This window comes from Papio anubis, chromosome 6 (assembly GCF_008728515.1).
Source record: "Papio anubis isolate 15944 chromosome 6, Panubis1.0, whole genome shotgun sequence".
NCBI lineage: Eukaryota > Metazoa > Chordata > Mammalia > Primates > Cercopithecidae > Papio > Papio anubis.
Window position 1 is genome coordinate 95837399 of NC_044981.1, and position 18658 is coordinate 95856056.

The 18658-nt window shown below is 34.9% G+C and overlaps 1 protein-coding gene across 8 annotated transcripts in view; it reads right to left on the reverse strand.

Moving 5' to 3' along the window:
• ASCC3 (activating signal cointegrator 1 complex subunit 3) overlaps positions 1-18658 on the reverse strand; it is a 384990-nt gene that overhangs the window by 64690 nt on the left and 301642 nt on the right. For all 8 annotated transcript variants that reach the window (XM_003897951.5, XM_017958157.2, XM_017958154.3 and 5 more), the window contains 2 exons: positions 18380-18491; positions 18067-18201 (listed from right to left, as the gene is read on the reverse strand). In XM_003897951.5, coding sequence (XP_003898000.3) covers positions 18067-18201; positions 18380-18491 — 247 coding nt within the window. The remainder of the gene's footprint in view (positions 1-18066; positions 18202-18379; positions 18492-18658) is intronic.

Genomic DNA, 18658 nt, shown 5'->3' on the forward strand with positions numbered 1-18658 from the left:
ATAAAGAAATTGAGGCTTAGCGGGATTAAATAACTTGCCAGTTACCTAAAGAGGTTAAAATGGTCATGCTGAGATTCGAACCCATGTTTCTGAAATGCAAATACCCGTATTAAATCCACCATACTATGGCCACCTCAATGTATTAATGGCTTTTACCTATATTTACAGGTCATTCCCCACCTCCTCAGTTTCAGCTGATGATCTTGCTTCTTAGTTTATGAAAAAATTGAAGCCATCAGAAGGGCATAACTTCATTATACCACTATCCAACAGCAACCTCCTTATATCTGTACTCCAACACTGTATCTTCTATTACGATGGATAAATTGTCCCTACTTGTACCTAAGGCCAATTCTTCCATTTATGCATTGATTGCCATTTATCTTTTGTTTTTTTTTAAGGACATTGCTCCTTCCTGTATTATCTCCCCACCCTGGGATCATTTCCATGAGCATATAAATATGCTGCAACAGCTTTAGAAAAAGAAAGAAAATTGATTCCATACCATCTCTGCCACCCTAGCTCCATGTAAGGAAGTATACTCCTAGCTGTATTTGCTGTCTCTACTTTCTTAAAATTCATTCTCTCTTGAATCCTCTCAAATAAGTCTTTGGTCTTCAACCCTCCAATGAAATTACTCATTAAAGATGCCTAGGATCTCCATCTTATCAATTGAAAGAATATTCTCAGCTCCCATCTAACTCTGTACCTCAACAGTCTTTAACTCAGTTAATCACCATCCTCTTCTTGTTTTCTTAGTGACCAGAAAATAGGAAAATTTTTATTTAAAAATTAAAATAGCTTTTAAATTATTTTAAAATATCATTTACTTATTGAAAATATCAAACTATAAACCCATAATCAAGAAAAAATATTTAAAATTCTACCACTCAGAGATGATCTGTGTTAATATACTGGTGTACATTCATCTAAATATTTTATTATGCATATGTATGCATAGTAATATATATGGCTATATATATGGCTCACGCTACATATACTATTTGTACCTTGATTTTTTTTCCTTTCACTAAACAATATGTTGTGGATGGCATTCCATGACTAGAGGTATAGGTATACATCACTGGATTAATGGTTGCACAGTATTTCATTGCATAGATGTACCTTAATTTTAATTAATTAATTTTCAACTTTTAGATTCAGTGGGTACATACGCAGGTTTGTTACCTGGTATACTTGTGATGCTGAGGTTTGGGGTATGAATGATTCTATCACCCAACTACTGAACATAGTACCTAACAATTAGTTTTACAACCCTTGTCCCTCTCCCTCTTCCCCTCTAGCAGTCTCCAGTGTCTACAGTCATCTTTTTGTCCATGAGTACCCAATGTTTAGCTCCCACTTACAGGTGAGAACATGTGGTACTTATTTTTCTGTTCTTGTGTTAATTTGCTTAGGATAATACTGCATCCATGTTGCTGCAAAGGACATGATTTCATTCTTTTTTTTTTTTTTTTTTTTTGTAGCTGTGTAGTATTCCATGGTGTATATGTACCACATTTTCTTTATCCAATCCACTGTTCATGGGCACTTAGCTTGATTCAATGTCTTTGCTACTGTGAGAATGCTGAGATAAACATGTGAGTGCATGTGTCTTTTGGTAGAAGGATTTGTTTTCTTTTGGATCCCCAGTAATGGAATTGCTGGGATGAATAGTAGTTGTTTCTAGTTCTTTGAGAAATTTCTCTCCGCAGTGGCTGAACTAATTTCTATTCCCACCAACAGTTTATAAGCATTCCCTTTTCCCCACATCCTTGCCAACATCTGTTTTTTGACTTTTAATAATAGCCTTTCTGGGCCAGGTGCAGTGGCGCATACCCATAAACTTAGCACTTTGGGAGGCTGAGGTGGGAGGATCACCTGAGGTCAGGAGTTCGAGACCAGCCTGTCCAACATGGTGAAACCCCATCTAAACTAAAACTACAAAAATTAGCCGGGCATGGTGGTGGGTGCTGTAATCCCAGCTACTAGGGGAGGCTGAGGCAGGAGAATCGCTTGGACCCGGGAGGCAGAGATGGCAGTGAGCAGAGATCATGCCATTGCACTCCAGCCTGGGTGACAAAATGAGACTCTGTCTCCAAAAAAAAAAAAAAAAAAAAAAAGCCATTCTGACTAGTATGATAGTATCTCATTGTGGTTTTGATTTGCATTTCTCTGATTAGTGATGTGGAGCATTTTTTCATGTTTGCTGGTTTCTTGTATGTCTTCTTTTGAGAAGTGTCTGTTCATGTCTTCTACCCATTTTTAAACAGAGTTGTTTGGGTTTTTTTTTCTTTTTCAATTGCTTAAGATCCTTATAGATTCTGGATATTAGACCTTTGTTGGACACATAATTTGTGAATATTTTCTGTAGGTTGTCTGTTTGGTCTTTTAATAGTTTCTTTTGCTGTGCAGAAGCTCTTTAATTAAGTCTCACTTGACATTGTTGCAATTGCTTTGGAGGACTCAGTCATAAATTATTTCTTTTTTTTTTTTTTTTTTTGAGATGGAGTCTCGCTCTGTCACCCAGGTTGGAGTGCAGTGGCACAATCTTGGCTTACTGCAAGCTCCTCCTCCCAGGTTCATGCCATTCTCCTGCCTCAGCCTCCTGAGTAACTGGGACTATAGGCACCCGCCACCACACCCAGCTAATTTTTTTGTATTTTTAGTAGAGACAGGGTTTCACTGTGTTAGCCAGGATGGTCTCAATCTTCTGACCTTGCGATCCACCCATCTTGGCCTAGTCATAAATTACTTCTTAAGGCTGATGTCCAGAATGGTGTTCCCTAGGTTTTCTTCTAGGATTCTCACAGTCTGAGGTCTTAAATTTAAGTCTTTAACCCACCTAGAGCTAATTTTTGTATACGGTGAAAGGTAGGAGTCCAGTTTCATTCTTCTGTATATGGGCTAGCCAGTTTATTGAATAGAGAGTCCTTTCTGCATTGCTTATTTTTGTCAACTTTCTTGAAGATTGGGTGACTGCAGGTGTGTGGCTTTATTTCTGGGCTCTCTATTCTGTTCCACAGGTTTATGTGTCTGTTTTTGTATGAGTATCATGCTGTTTTGGTTACTGTAACCTTTTAATATAGCTTGAAGTTGGGTAATGTGATGCCTCTGGCTTTGTTCTTTTTGTTTAGAATTGCTTTGGCTATTTGTGCTCTTTTTTGGTTCCACATGAATTTTAAAATAGGTTTCCCCAATTCTGTGAAAAATGACATTGGTAGTTTGACAGGAATAGCATTAAATCTGTAGATTGCTTTGGGCCATGTGGTTATTTTAATGACATTGATTCTTGCAATCTATGAGTATGGAATGTTTTTCCATTTGTTTGTGTTATCTATGTTACCTTTTAACAGTATTTTGAAGTTCTCCTCATAGAAATCTTTCACCTCCTTGGTTAGATGTATTCCTAGGTATTTAATTTGGTTGCAGCTATTGTAAATAGGATTTCATTCTTCATTTGGCTCTCAGATTGAACATTACTGGTGTAGAGAAATGTTACTGATTTTTGTACACTGAATTTGTATCCTGGAACCTTGCTAAAATCTTTTGTTGGTTTTAATATTCTTTTGGTGAAGTCTTTAGGGTTTTCTAAGTATATAATCATATTATCACCAAAGAGAGATAGTTTGACTTCTTATTTTCCTATTTGGACGCCTTTTATTTCTTTCTCTTGTCTGATTGCTCTGGCTACCACTTCCAGGACTGTGTTAAATAGGAATGGTGAGAATGGCATCCTTACCTTGTTCCAGTTCTGAAGGGGAATGATTCCAGTTTAAGTTCAGCATGATGTTGGCTGTGGGTTTGTCATATTATTTTGAGCTATGTTCCTTTGATACCTAGTTTGAGACCATCCCCTTCTTGAGATACTTTTTTCCACCTGGTTTCCAGGACACTGCACTCTCCTGGATGTTTTCCTTTTTGCTTGTTGTTCCTCACTCCTAGTTTTCTTTGTTGTCACACCTTCTCCTCCTTCTCTCCCCAACGTCTACATACTAGCATTCTCAAGAGCTCAACCTTTAGACCTCTGGTCAATACTGACTGCCCAGATGATCTCAACCAATTCCACGACTTTGAAACTTGGAAAAGAATCCATATGCCTGTCACAGTCCCCCCATTCCCCAAGACAAACACACACTCTGCTCTTTACTCATTGCTTTTCACCTCAATTAATGGTATTCTCTCTCAGCAAATTGTTCAGGCCCAAACCTAGATAGCATCTTCCATTCTCTACTTATAATCAATCAATCATTAATTCCTGTTGGCTCAACCTTTAAAATATCCTGGGTTTGACTACTACTCACCATTTCAACCTCTAACCACTCTATCCAAGCCACCATCTTCTCTCATGTGGACTCTCTCCAACAGCCAGTTCTCCATAAAAAAGCAAGAATGATCTTTTTCACTATCAATAACATCACATCACTCATCGGATCAAAATCCCACCAATGGCTCCACTGAACACTTAGGATAAAAATCAACACTCCTTACTATGGCCCTAGATGACGTCACCTCTGTCTCCTAGGCCCTCTCAGTGTGCACTCCACTTTAAGCATACTGGCTTTTCTGCTATTCTTTGAAATTTCTAAGCAGCTCCTGCTTCCTTTGCACTTGGCTTTTCCTTCTACCCGGGATTTCTTCCCCAAGGCTTTCTCATGATTTGTTCCTTCATGTTATTCAGTTCTTTGTTCAAATATCATCTTCTCAGAATGGCTTTCCTTTACCATCGTAAACCATCCTATTAATAAGAGCATCCTCTAATTATCTTCTGATTATTAACATGTTTTCCCTGCATCTACCACTTATATTCACCTGAAATTACATGTGTGTTTATTCTTGGCCAACTCCACTGTAACTGTAAGGTCCATGAGTGGTGGAACCATTAGCTCTGTTTTCTGCTGTATGGCTGGAATATAATATGTGCTCAATAAATATTATTATTAAATAATAGCTAATATTTACTGATTACTGCAAATAAGCAAATAATCGTTCTATGCACTTCACCTATATAAACTAATGCAATCATTCCAATAACCTCATGAGGAAACTGAGGCTCAGAGGGTAAGTACCATTGTCCAAAGTCTAGAAAGTGGCAGAGATAGTATTTGAAATTGTTCAGGTTTCATTTCAGAACCCAGGCTCATAATAACTAAGCTTACATGATCAGAATTATAACCTCAGTGAATTGACTAGATGATAGATGAGCTAATATGCAAAATTTTCTTCACAACAGGTTTGTTTTGTAACTTTGTGGAATATGGGAGTCAGTGAAAGCCAGAGTTATCACCCACAGGCAAAAACTCTTTTATAATGTAACATTATAATGTGAAAAGCTAATGTGATGTGGCAATATACACAAATACTTGTGATATCACAAAAGATATAGCTCTGCAATCTTTCTGCAGATGGACTATTGACTCTCACAAGATTTGTGAGAAAATGATCAGTAGATATAAATCTCTATATAGACTATGCTCTAGATTGAATATTTGTGTCCCCTGCCCCACATTAATATGTTAAACCTGAACTCCCAGTGTGATGGTGTTTGGAGATGGGGGCTTTGGGGAGGGGGTAATTAGGTCATGAAAGTAGAACTCTCATGAATAGGGTTAGTGCCCTTATAAAGGAGACTCCAGAGAAATCTCTCACCACTTCTGCCATGTGAGGGCACAACTAGAAGATGGCCATCTATGCACCAGGAGACAGGCCCTCACCAAACACTGAATCTGCTGATTCCTTGATTTGGTATTTCATAGTCTCTAGAACGGTGAGAAATAAATATCTATTATTAAAGCTACCTATTCTATGGTATTTTTGTTTGTAGCAGTCTGAATGCACCAAGACAGGCTAAATAATAGCTAAGGTATGAGGACTACTGGTGGTCTGATAACAATGAAAAGGGAATAGGGCACAGGGAAACACTGTCAGGAATAACAAACTAAGAAAGGGTAACCGTCCTCTCTTCAATTTAAAAAACTTATAAAAGTAGTATTATATATAAAACAAGATTCAATAAAGCAAGGAGATAAACACAATGACCTGTTTTTAAACACATTAGGATATACTTCATAATAAATAATTAACAAAAATTTTTGTTCTAATCTGTGTTAACATAGTTGTTTACAATACCCCTCATCATGAAGGGGTATTTTCTATGATTATTTTTTCCTTTTACAATTCTATGTTTCCAAAATAACATAATATTGTAGGACTCTGCTTATAGTGGGTTGGATTGAATGCTGGCATGCTTAATTTTTCTTTTTCTCTTGTTACATAAAAGTGATACTGAAACGTATTCAGATGGCCTTAAATATTGGAAATGATCACTCCTGTTTAACTACTGAGCTGCTTTCTGATGATAAAAAGTAGGATGATATGACTTTTAGTTTAAACAGCATTTTGGTATTATTTGTACTGAGAAGACATTTGGGGCATGAATCATGAATCTTTTGGAAACAGTTCTAATCACCATTATTCATGGAGGAAGGAGGTCATATTGATTTCTGAATTACCCCATCTGCTGAACCAAAGAGACCCTAACAACTTTAGAGTACTTAAACTTTATTGGGATGAAATTAGAAACATTTAAGCAGAAGCCAATTTCTAGCATATGAAAATTAGATTTAATATTCTTAATTCAATATTAAAGTTTCCATATTTTCCACTTATTTAAAAAATCTGAAAAATGCTCTACTTACTCAAAGTAGAGTGAGAGGTGGTTAAAATTTGGGGAAGACATTTTATTTCCAGTAGGATAATATGTTTCAGTGTTATTTTTATTTCTCCAACATGATTGCATGTGTAATGACAATTCTAAGTAGTTATTATATCACTAAGTTAAACAGAGAGTTATTATCGATAATAAAAAAAATTTCAAAAACAGATTAATAATAATTTATTTTGCCAAATAATTCCTAATAAGATTCTCTGGAAAGTAAAATACCATGGAAGTTTTATAAATATGACTTAATTTATATAAACCCAACCAAGATTATGTTTGCGATTTAAAAATGTTTAGTTGGAGTACCCTTTGTAAATGTTCTTATGTGCCCCTGGGAGCTTGGTGTTCCAATCTTGCCCATAGGACAGGCTGGTAACTCTTTGGAGGAGGACAATGTCAGCAACTCTTTTAGACTTGAATGCTGTAGGTAGAACTAAACACTTGCCATGCTCAGATAAAGCTATATTGAGCAGCAATGGCACACAGAGATAGATACAAGCTTATGCCTTTGTTTTCATTAAGCTTTTAGGGCTCTAGTATAAATCTTCTTAAAAAATACGGATCTGTCTCTGTTTCTCTGGTATTCCCCAAATGCACTGAGTATTGGATAGAATACATAGCAAATTTTAATAAATGACAAGCTAAAAGTATCTTTTACAGATAGCTTTGGCAGAGAAATTTATGGGTGCAACCTTTTTATGTACTTTACTTTGTAAATTTAGATAAAAGAGCAAAATAAGATGTAAAAAGAAGGAAGAAAGAAAAGTACAAAACAGAAATGGGAAACGAGACAGGACATTCAAAAGGTTGCCAGGAGATACAAATTCTAACACTGCCCTTTCCCTGTTGGGAGCTGAGTTTTTATATTATTTTTCCATAGTAGTTGTGTCATCTTGGGCAAGGTTAGGCCATTTTCTTTTTTAATGAGACAGTTAACCTGGTAGATAATAAAAGAAATATATTTTGTTATCTAAATACATTTCTTCAATAACTAAAACTCATTCCTAAATCTAAACTCATTTCCTATTTAATCACCAACATTTGGAATCCTGGTAATTGATTCTTAATCTTAATCTGTGGGACAATTTAGGAAATCAAAAGTAATTAAGAAAAACAAAAAAAAGAACAAAAATTTAAAACAGGACAAATTCCAGACAGTATTACAAATACATTTTATGCTTATTGGAACATAACAGCTTAAAAACCTATAACCTACTAAATCACAATAGATATATTTGAGATTGAGGACTTCTATCGGGAAAATATCTCATTTCTCTATATTAAAGAAAGCTTGTAAGTGCAGAAGGTTAGAAGTTAAGAAATAATGGAGAACATGGAAGGTCTCAAGGGAAAGAGACCAAGAGAAGTAGAAAGATACCTTTTTTCAAGACAGTTGCCATCTGTGCCTCTCCAAAAGATGCCAGGCAGCTTCCCAGCCTGAGAGTTAGGGAAGCTCTTCTCGCAAACCCTGGAAGATATCCCATTAGGTTTCCCCACTAAGAAGATAAAGAGTAGCAGATGGGATCCTGTGATTGTCAGGAGGTTATTTGGAAATGGAAGGCCGTGAGGTTGGTGGTGTGCACTGTTATTCAGTTAACCTTCCTTTCTTTCATTTTTCCTTTAATAAACTCTTTAACTTTTTTTACATGCTAGGTTCCCTACCAATGCTATTCATAACTGGCTTGTCCTTTTTTTTAGTTTTAAATTTCTCCCTTATAAAAACACTCTTGCTTATTTTTTCAACCTTATATGTTTGTGAAAGATATTTTTGCAATTTTTCCTACAAAACAATCTGTAGTTGTGCCTCAAACATGATAAAATTCAAATATTAAAGATGTTATATTACTGAAAATATTCTATATACAGGCAGAGCAAAGAATCAGCGTGCTTTTAAAGAGAACAGTACAGAGAACTGCTAAACCTGGACATTTATTGACACATAAAAATCCTATTGTTCTGGTACTTTTCTAAATTTGGAATAGTTATATTTACATTTAGACATGAAACTCATTCTTTTAGTCAATATCCAAGCTTGTGTGAAAATAAGAATTTCACTACTTTTAATTAAATATTTGATATATAAATAAAATCTCATTTCATGTTGTCATAAGTACCATAACAACCAACTGTATGTTATACAAATTAACTGAAAATTATTGAGACATAAAACATGTGGGGCATATTTTGTTTTCTTTCAAAATTATCAATATTATAGCAAGCATATTCTGAAAAATATGTTCAAACAAATTTTCCCTAACTTTGAAGCTTTTCATTTCTCTTCCAGTTTTAAAATAGGCTACCTTCTAAAAGTCCACAGAACATATCAGATCATGATCCTGGTTTGCCACGCTGACAGGCACTTTCTACTCTGGACTTCGGATTTCAGTGCCAACATCATTAAGAGATTCTTCAAATTACTTTCAAAATGTCCTTTTCCCTCAGGATTTTTACTTATATCTAATTAGACTACTTACTCCATACCATGTAATCCCTGTTGCTAAAACTGCTAAATGCTTCAATAACTAGGAGGAGGGCATCAATGGAGCAAGACAGATGTAATGTCACTGGTTAACAGTAGAGGTGTGAAGCAGCTGCCTTAATTACGAAGCTTATTAATTCATGGTGTTAGAAAAAACTTGGCAAGGGTTCTTATAAAATACCTAACGTTTTCCAAAATAGCATCAGATTGTTTAAAACTTAAAATAATGTCTTCAATAAAAAAAAGCTGAAATAATTATTTTGTTAGTAATTAAGATCTGTATTTAATACTTACGATTCTAGTTACAAGGTCATACATAATTTTAAAAGTAACTCTGGTTCTTTATTTTTAAGAAGTATATATCTTACATGTCAATGCTTTAAAAATTTTTTACAGCTGGAATGAAATAATAGGATAAAGATAGAGTATGTCTAGGAGAGGAAATAAAGCATAGGAAAAAGTTCTAAGGAGTTACTTTCTATAGAAGCTATAACAACTTAATCTCATTAAAATTCAATTTCATTATTTACATATTAACACTTAACTTGAAGGACTATTTGATGCTTATAAATAATGTATATAGAGTGCCTAGCATGTAGTGGGTTCTCAATAAAAAGTAATTAACATTTTTTAATGGCTATATGGAAAAGACGGGATTTAAATAAATGGGCTTCTATTGTAGAGGGAGATTAGTGAAGAGAAATAGTTTCAATAGAATCTTTGCTTTACACCCAGACTAGAGTATTTTACTATCATTTAAAGACGACGATATCTAAAAACCTAAGCCAGAATCAGCTAAGCTTCTAGGAAAGAAGAATAAATAAAAATGGAAGTCTCAAAAGAGATGTTACAGGAGATAAAAAATGAGTGGATGTGTATTTCCTTTCTCAACTGTTGACTGGAATAGTTTCATATAATGGAATAATAATCAACAGAAATTAGTATCTGCAAGTACTAACAGACTGCCACAATTTTTTTTTTTTTTTTAAAAAAAGCACACAATACTCTGAAGAATAAATACATTCCTAAAGTATCTAGAGCTCCAACAGAAAAAATTCATGCACATGCCAGGCAGGTCCAATCCTGATCCCTGCTTTGTTTAAAAAAAAAAAAAAAAAAAATCACCTATCATACCAAATATGACAGTCACAATTCCATTTTCTATTTTAGTTCTTCAGTAACTTTTAATAAATTTATCCCATCTCTTTTTGAATCTATAAATTTTTGGCCTATGTTATATCCATCAATTGAAGTAATAAATCCTCTGAGTTCATTTCTTGCAGGATCAGATGGAACTTCCTACTAACTGTGAAAAAGTTACTGTTTTCAAGATCCAAAGAGGGCCTCTATTCATGATTTCAATTTTGGTCCCATTGATTCAAAGCCTTTGCCTCTCTAGACCAAAGTGCTCTAATCACATGTCTTCTAACATTTGAGTAGCTCATTTTGGACACATTCAGACTTTCTCTGATGTCCTTTTGATCTGAGGCCACCGGAAATGTATATAGCAAGTCTTCTCCATATGGACGATTAACATAACTATTTCCTGTTTTGTTTTTAGATATTCTTTTTGATAATGGGCAACATCTGCTGTCATCCTTAGAGCATCACACTGAACTGATGATTTCAGTCAGTAGCAACACCAAAGTGCAAGTGTCTTTCATGGTTTACTACCATTGTCCATAATTTATCTGTGTATGACCACACACACACCTACTCACCCACACACATACACACACACACACTCTCACACACACACATAGGAAGTTTGCCACTAATGTTCATTGTTCTGTATCTTGCCCCTAGAAAGTGCCTTATACATTGTAGACACACAATAAATATATTTTTGATGAATCAATATATAGTCTGTGGGCAGAATAGTGAACAATGAAACTGAGTATGAAAAAATGGAGAGTAATACTTAAAGGTAAGTTATTCAAGATATGCACACTGAAATATATTCTTAAAAATTTTTTTAGACAATTTCCTTTAGCTTAGCTCTATACTATTTGGAAAAATTCAGTTTCATCTGCAAACTGAGAAACTATCTGTTGCCTCCATTCTTTGGTCAAAGGGTGATATTGTCAATATAATATCATTCTAAAAACTACCAGGCTGACCCCAACCATTCTACATATAAAGAAAAAGAACATAAAAGGCGAGAATTCAAAGGATAACATATAAACAGATATAACATATAGAATTTTTACCAATCCTGACAATCTTCTGTTAATCAATTAAGTAATTAATTAAACTTTAATTTTAGGTTCAAGGTTACATGACCAAGTTTGCTACACAGGTAAATTGTGTGTTGTGGAGGTTTGGGGTACAGATTATTTTGTGACCCAGGTAATAAGCATAGTACTCAATAGGTAGTTTTTGGATCCTCTCCCTCCTCCCAGCTTCCACACTCAAGTAGGCCCTTATGTCTGTTGTTCCCTTCTTCGTGTCCATGTATTCTCAATGTTTAGCTCCCATTTATAAGTGAGAATATGTGGTATTTGGTTTTCTATTCCTGTGTGTCACATAGGATTATGGCTTCCAACTCCATCTATGTTTCTGCAAAGAATATGATTTCATTCTTTTTTTATGGCTGCATAGTTTTCCATGGTATGTATGTACCACATTTTCTTTATCCAGTCTACTGTTGATGGGCATTTAGGTTGATTCCATGACTTTGATATCGTGAATAGTACTGCAATAAACATATGCGTGCATGTGTCTTTATGGCAGAACAATTTTTATTCCTTTGGGTATATACCTAATAATGGATTGCTGGGTCAAGGGGTAGTTCTGTTTTAAGTTCTTTGAGAAATCTACACACCGCTTTCCACAATGGCTGAACTAATTTACATTTCTATTAGCAATGCATTTTGAGAAATTGCCACACTGCTTTCTACAATGGCTGAACTAATTTACATTTCTACTAGCAGTGTATACATGATGCCTTTTCTCTGCATCCTCACCAGCATCTGTTATTTTTTGACTTTTAAAATAACAGTCATTCTGACTGGTGTGAGATGGTATCTCATTGTGGTTTTGGTTTGCATTTTTCTAATAATTAGTGATGTTGAGCATTTTTTTCATATGCTTATTGGCCACATGTATATCTTCTTTTAAAAAGTATCTGTTCATGTCCTTTGCCCACTTTTTAATGGGGTTGTTTGTTTTTTTGCTTAATTTGTTTAAGTTCCTTACAGATTCTGAATATTAGACCTTTGTCAGAGGAATAGTTTGCAAATATTTTCTCCCATTCTGTAGGCTGTCTGTTTACTCTACTGATAACTTGTTTTCTTATGTAGAAGCTCTTTAGTTTAATGTGGTCTCATTTGTCAACTTTTGTTTTTGTTTGCAACTGCTTTTGGTATTTTTTTCATGAAATCTTTGCCAGGGCCTATGTCCAGAATGGTATTTCCTAGATTATCTTCCAGAGTTTTTGTAGTTTTAGGTTTCACATTCAAGTCTTTAATCCATCTTGAGTTGACTTTTGTATTTGGGTAAGGAAGGGGTCCTATTTCGATCTTCTGCATATGGCTAGGCAATTATCCCAGCACCACTTATTGAATAGGGAGTCTTTCTTCTCATTCTTTTTGCTGACAATTAGATGGTTGTAGGTATGTGGCTTCACTTCTGGGCTCTCTATTCTGTTCCATCAGTGTATGTCCGTTTTTGTGCTAGCATCATGCTGTTTTGGTTACTGTAGCCTTGTAGTATAGTTTGAAGTCAGGTAACATGATATCTCTAGCTTGGTTCCTTTTGTTTAGGATTGCCTTGGCTATTCAAGCTCTTTTTTGGATCCATATAAAGTTTGAATAGTCTTTCCTAATTCTGTGAAGAATGTCATTGGTAGTTTGTTAGAGATAGCACTGAATGTATAAATTGCTTTGGGCAGTATGGCCATTTTAACAATATTGATTCTTCCTATCTATGAATATGAAATGTTTTCCCATTTGTTTGTGTCAACTCTGATTGTTTCTGAGCAGTGTTTTGTAATTCTCATTATAGAGATTTCTCATCTCTTTGGTCAGATGTATTTCTAGGCATTTTATTCTTTTAGTCGCTATTGTGAATGGGATTGCATTCTTGACTTGGCTCTCAGCTTGAATGTTTTTGGTGTGTAGAAATTCTACTGATTTGTGTACATTGATTTTGTATTCTGGAAATTCTAATTCTTATTTCAGAAAAGTTAATAGTAATATGCAAAATGACCACATAAAGGGTAAGAATTCCAACTCATTTTTTAAAAAAGAGAAAACCATATAGCTCAGTACAAGATTATAAATACTTATATTCTCTAAAGGAAGAAAAGGTCCAAAAGAGGGTACCATCAGTTAGGACTAGATACCATCAAGAGACTATCACTTGAAACTATGTTTTGATGATAATAGGAGAGAAATAATAGGTTTATATATTTAGAAATGTTTGGTAAGAGTGAATTCATGTTTTAATATTCTTTTTTTTCCAATTTATGATTACCTTTTAGCTTATTTTTTGTGCCCACAATCATCACAATGCAATATATTCAGAGGACCCAAAAGAAAAATCTTAATGAACCTAATTTCTATATGTTATTAATACCCCAAAATCCTGAAAACCAAAAGACAAATTTAATGGGTAGCTTAAGAAATAAGAAAACTTTATTCACTAATAAAATTTAAGAAAATATTATGGAAAGTTCAAAGTAATACTAAAAAAAAATAGAAGTATTTCAGTTGTAATGTTATCAGAAATACTAAAAATTTAAAAACTAAAGATTAAAAATGACTTTAGAAACATCAATGAATATATCTTAGTAAAAGGAAGCATTAATAATGAATGTTACATGAGTGAATTGTACAAAAACATGATATGACTTTAAGTATTAAGATAACAAAAGCAATGACAATGGAAACAGATCTTTGAAACACTAATGTTATCCCCACAGCTTTCCTCATCTTCTTATGCTTTTATCATCCTGTTCCCTACTGCTTCTGTCTGACTACTAGTTTCTCCTATTTTAAAACCACAATGACATTAATATGCATTTTTGGAGGCAAAAGTAGGGGGGATACTGAGGTTCTGTGAGTCATTTGGTAGTCTTTTCATGGTTTAAAAAAAAGTCATTTAAAGAAACTTAAGAACGATTTCTGGAAATTACAACATAATTTTACAATCTTGCTGTATTATTTAGGATTTTGGTGGTAGTTACACATAGTGTTTGCTAGTGAACAAAGAATAATTCCTAGGCAAGAAATTAAGAAAACAATGTAGCATGGTACTGGTACCAAAACAGAGATATAGACCAATGGAACAGAACAGAGTCCTCAGAAATCATACCACACACATCTACAGCCATCTGATTGCTGACAAACCTGGGGAAGGAAACAAGAAATGGGAAAAGGATTCCCTATTTAATAAATGGTGCTGGGAAAATTGGCTAGCCACTTAGAGTAGAAAGCTGAAACTGGATCAGCACTCCTTACTCCTTATCTGAGGAGTGAATTCAAGATGGATTAGAGACTTAAATGTTAGACCTAATACCATAAAATCCTAGAGGAGAAACCTAGGTAGTACCATTCAGGACAGAGCGTAAGGCAAGACTGTCATCTAAAACACCAAAAGCAACGGCAGCAAAGAAGCCAAAATTGACAAATGGGATCTCCATTAAACTAAAGAGCTTCTGCACAGCCAAAAGAAACTACCATCAGGTGAACAGGCAACCTACAGAATGGGAGAGAAAATTTGCTGCAATCTACTCATCTGACAAAGGGCTAATATCCGGGGCCTACAAAGAACTCAAACAAATTTACAAAGAAAAAAACAAACAGCCCCATCAAAAGGTGGGCCGAGATGAACAGACATTTCTCAAAGAACATTCATACAGCCAACAAACACATGAAAAATGCTCATCATCACTGGCCGTAAATGCAAATCAAAACCACAATGAGATACCATCTCACACCAGTTAGAATAGCGTCATTAAAAGTCCAGGAAACAACAGGTGCTGGAGAGGATGTGGAGAAATAGGAACACTTTTACGCACTGTTGGTGGGATTTGTAAACTAGTTCAACCATTATGGAAAACAGTGGCGATTCCTCAGGATCTAGAACTAGATGTACCATATGACCCAGCCATCCCATTACAGGTATATACCCAAAGTTATAAATTATGCTGCTATGAGCATGCACCGCGATATGTTTGTTTACAGCACTATTCACAATAGCAAAGACTTGGGATATTAGAAATGTCCATCAGTGACAGGTGGATTAAGAAAATGTGCTTGCCATACACCATGGAATACTATGCAGCCATAAAAGGATGAGTTTGTGTCCTTTGTAGGGACATGGATACCCAGTTGGAATCGCCATTCTTAGCAAACTATCACAAGAACAGAAAACCAAACACGCATGACCTGCTCATAGGTGGGAGCAGACAATGAGATCACTTGGACTGGGAAGGGAGCATCACACGGGGGCCTATCATGCTGGGGAGGGGGGAGGGAGGAGTTGCATTAGAATTATACCTGATGTAAATGGCAGTTGATGGGTGCGAAACACACCAACAAAAGGCACAAGTATATATATGTATATTTCATATGCATGTACCTACAACTTACAGTATAATAATATTGTGAAATTAAGAAAACAATGTGATACCTACATATCTTCTTGTCAATGTGAGTCCTATGGTTCTTCATTCAGAATGAACCCTCATTGAGATAATAGAGACTGAGACAATATCTAGTGCAAGCCGAGAGCTCCTTGGACTAAACACCATGAGAGAAGAAGATACTCTTGCTGTGGAAATTTTTATGGGGTAGACCATATCATATCTATATAAATATTCCACTATATAGCTTTCCTTACACATATTTTCAGATGGTTCCATTTATTCAGTTATTGACAGGATGGGAACAGACCTTTTGTGTGAAAGGTAAAATAAATTCAGAACTGACTTTATTTTAACAAAATATACAACAAAAATATACCAACAGATTAGCATAACTGGTTTCATATAGTGTAATGCCAGAAAGAAACATGCTGCTGACAGGATGGGAACAGACCTTTCGTGATCAATGCCTTTTCAAAGAGAAGACTAAAGCAAATGTTTAATTTCCCTGGGATTTTAAGGTTTTTTTGGCTTTTTTAGTGGAGTAAACAGGGGTACAGAATGTAGTAGGCATATGATTCTCACAAACTTCCTTTACAGCGTGTATCTAGTTTTAACTTGTTACTTTGTACCTCCCACCTCAATGCCTTCCATCTAACTGTGTGCGTGTGTGTGTGTGTGTGTGTGTGTGTGTATGACTTGAGAGGCAGTATAGTAGGATGGTTTCAGGGCCCATACTCTGGTGCTACACTGCGAACTACTCACTTTGGACAAGATGGTTAACCTTTAAAATGGGAAAAATGATGGGATGTTATTAATATCAAATGAGTGGTTGTTGTGAGGATTAAATTAGTTTATTAATTTAAAGTTCTTAATGTCTAGTGCGTAAAAACTGCTCAAAGGTGTTAGCTGTTATTATACGTTTCCAAGGCAGAAAAGTATGCTTAAATATGAGATTAGATAAATACGAAATAAATTATAGTCTTAAATCTAACAGATACTAAGAGGCATGCCCAAATTTATTAACCATTATTTTGCTGCCTGTGCTAACAGTCTCTCCCCAAGAGAAATCCTACTTTTTTGAATCTTTGGCTAGAAGCTGATAAAAATATCATTCTTAAGGATCTAAAAAAGTCTTTATACTTTGTACTCTTCCGTCAGAAATAAATTTTTAAGTTAAAAAAAATATTTTTCGGTAGCTACCTCATATACTTTAGTCCTCTATGCTTTTCTACACAGCAAATAGAAAACTGATTACTACAGGATCCATCTATCCTTCCATCTGTTCATCAATTCATTAATAAATATTTTCAAACTCACTAAAATGTACATGGCACTATGCTGGGCACAAAATTTACAAACTAATTTCTTGGAGGGGAAAAAACTGAGAAATTTAAAACCTGTGAATAGGATACTGAAGCTTATTGAGAATGATAAAGCAATAGAAGAGGAAGGAAAAAAGTTACTCAGGGAACTACCATAGAATCAATGAATTTATAACAGAAGGACTTTAAAGACAGAATGGTCCAATTGTTCTTAACTTTTTAAAAAAGCACCAACACATCTGAAGGATAAGATAACAGTCAGAATATATGAATATCCTAACTAATGTGTTAACAAAGATTTGTGGTAAATTATTACACTTAAAATCAACAAAGTGAAGAAAAGCCAGAAGGATACATTATGTAGAAAGAAAGGTAGACAAGATGCTTCTAATATCAATTTCTTAGCTATTTGGCAAAAAAAGGAAAAATGAACAAAGTATAGTTTTTTACCATGTGATATAACTGTGGTCATTTTTTTGGTAAGGGTGTTTGTGGGGATGGGGGATAAACAGCTGTACTGACATTAATTCTAAGAACTTAATTGTGTGGATGCTTATGAAAGAAACTTCAGTAGCATCACAGATAAGTATTCAACAGGAACCATCCAAAAGAGCAATAAGAAAAGTTTTCAATCATAATTCAAAGAGGCTACTATATTTAAGGATAGGGTGATGACTTGCCTTGCTCAGGACAATCCAGTTTACATCTACTATCCTGGCTTAAATATTAATAGGGCCTCACTCCACACTCAGAAGGGTCCAAATTTTGATGATATATTATGTGGTCACCTTATCTATGGGCATCTTAGTCTACATGTGTTGCTTTGTAGTGACCCTGTTTAACAGAGGAAAGGGCTTTATAAATGGTTTCTGTTAAATTTCAAGACAAACTAGGTGGCAAAACTTTAAGCCCTAAATTAAAAGAGAAGATACGAAATATATGAAAAACTCACACTTAGAATTGAAAGCAATTCTTCAGTACTGCATTCAGGCTTCAAGCGGTCCTTGAACATTTTAACCGTTTGATGCTTCAAATAGTAATAGGAGGCAATTCGGCCATAAGTTAGAGGTTCAATGCTGCGATTATCCTATTTCAAAAGAATAACAAATGAAGAGTACATGAAAGTAGGTATCTTTATAAAATTAGTAATTCAGACAGCTGCTTTTGAAACAATTTTGTTAAAAATTTTGATAGTATTAGAAGCAAAAGACCTGTTAAAAAGCTGGGCAATCTTTTCAATTAGAATGCATATGACTAAGTCGTACCTCTCCAATTTCAATACAGTGGGAAAGTTCCAATTCAATCAGGGACTTCTCAATCAGATGGGACAGAAACTTGTTCACAGAATCATGGCTCACATCACCCAAATTGTAGTAGCTAGAAAACAAGCAAGGTTATTATTTGTTTCAAGATATTTTCTACTAAAACTATCACCTCAGTTTCACAGGCTACATATAAATATAATCCCCTTTTATTATAAAACCTATCCTCAGTAACTTCACAAAACTCACAGAAATATTAATCTTGGGTGGTAGATGACTAAA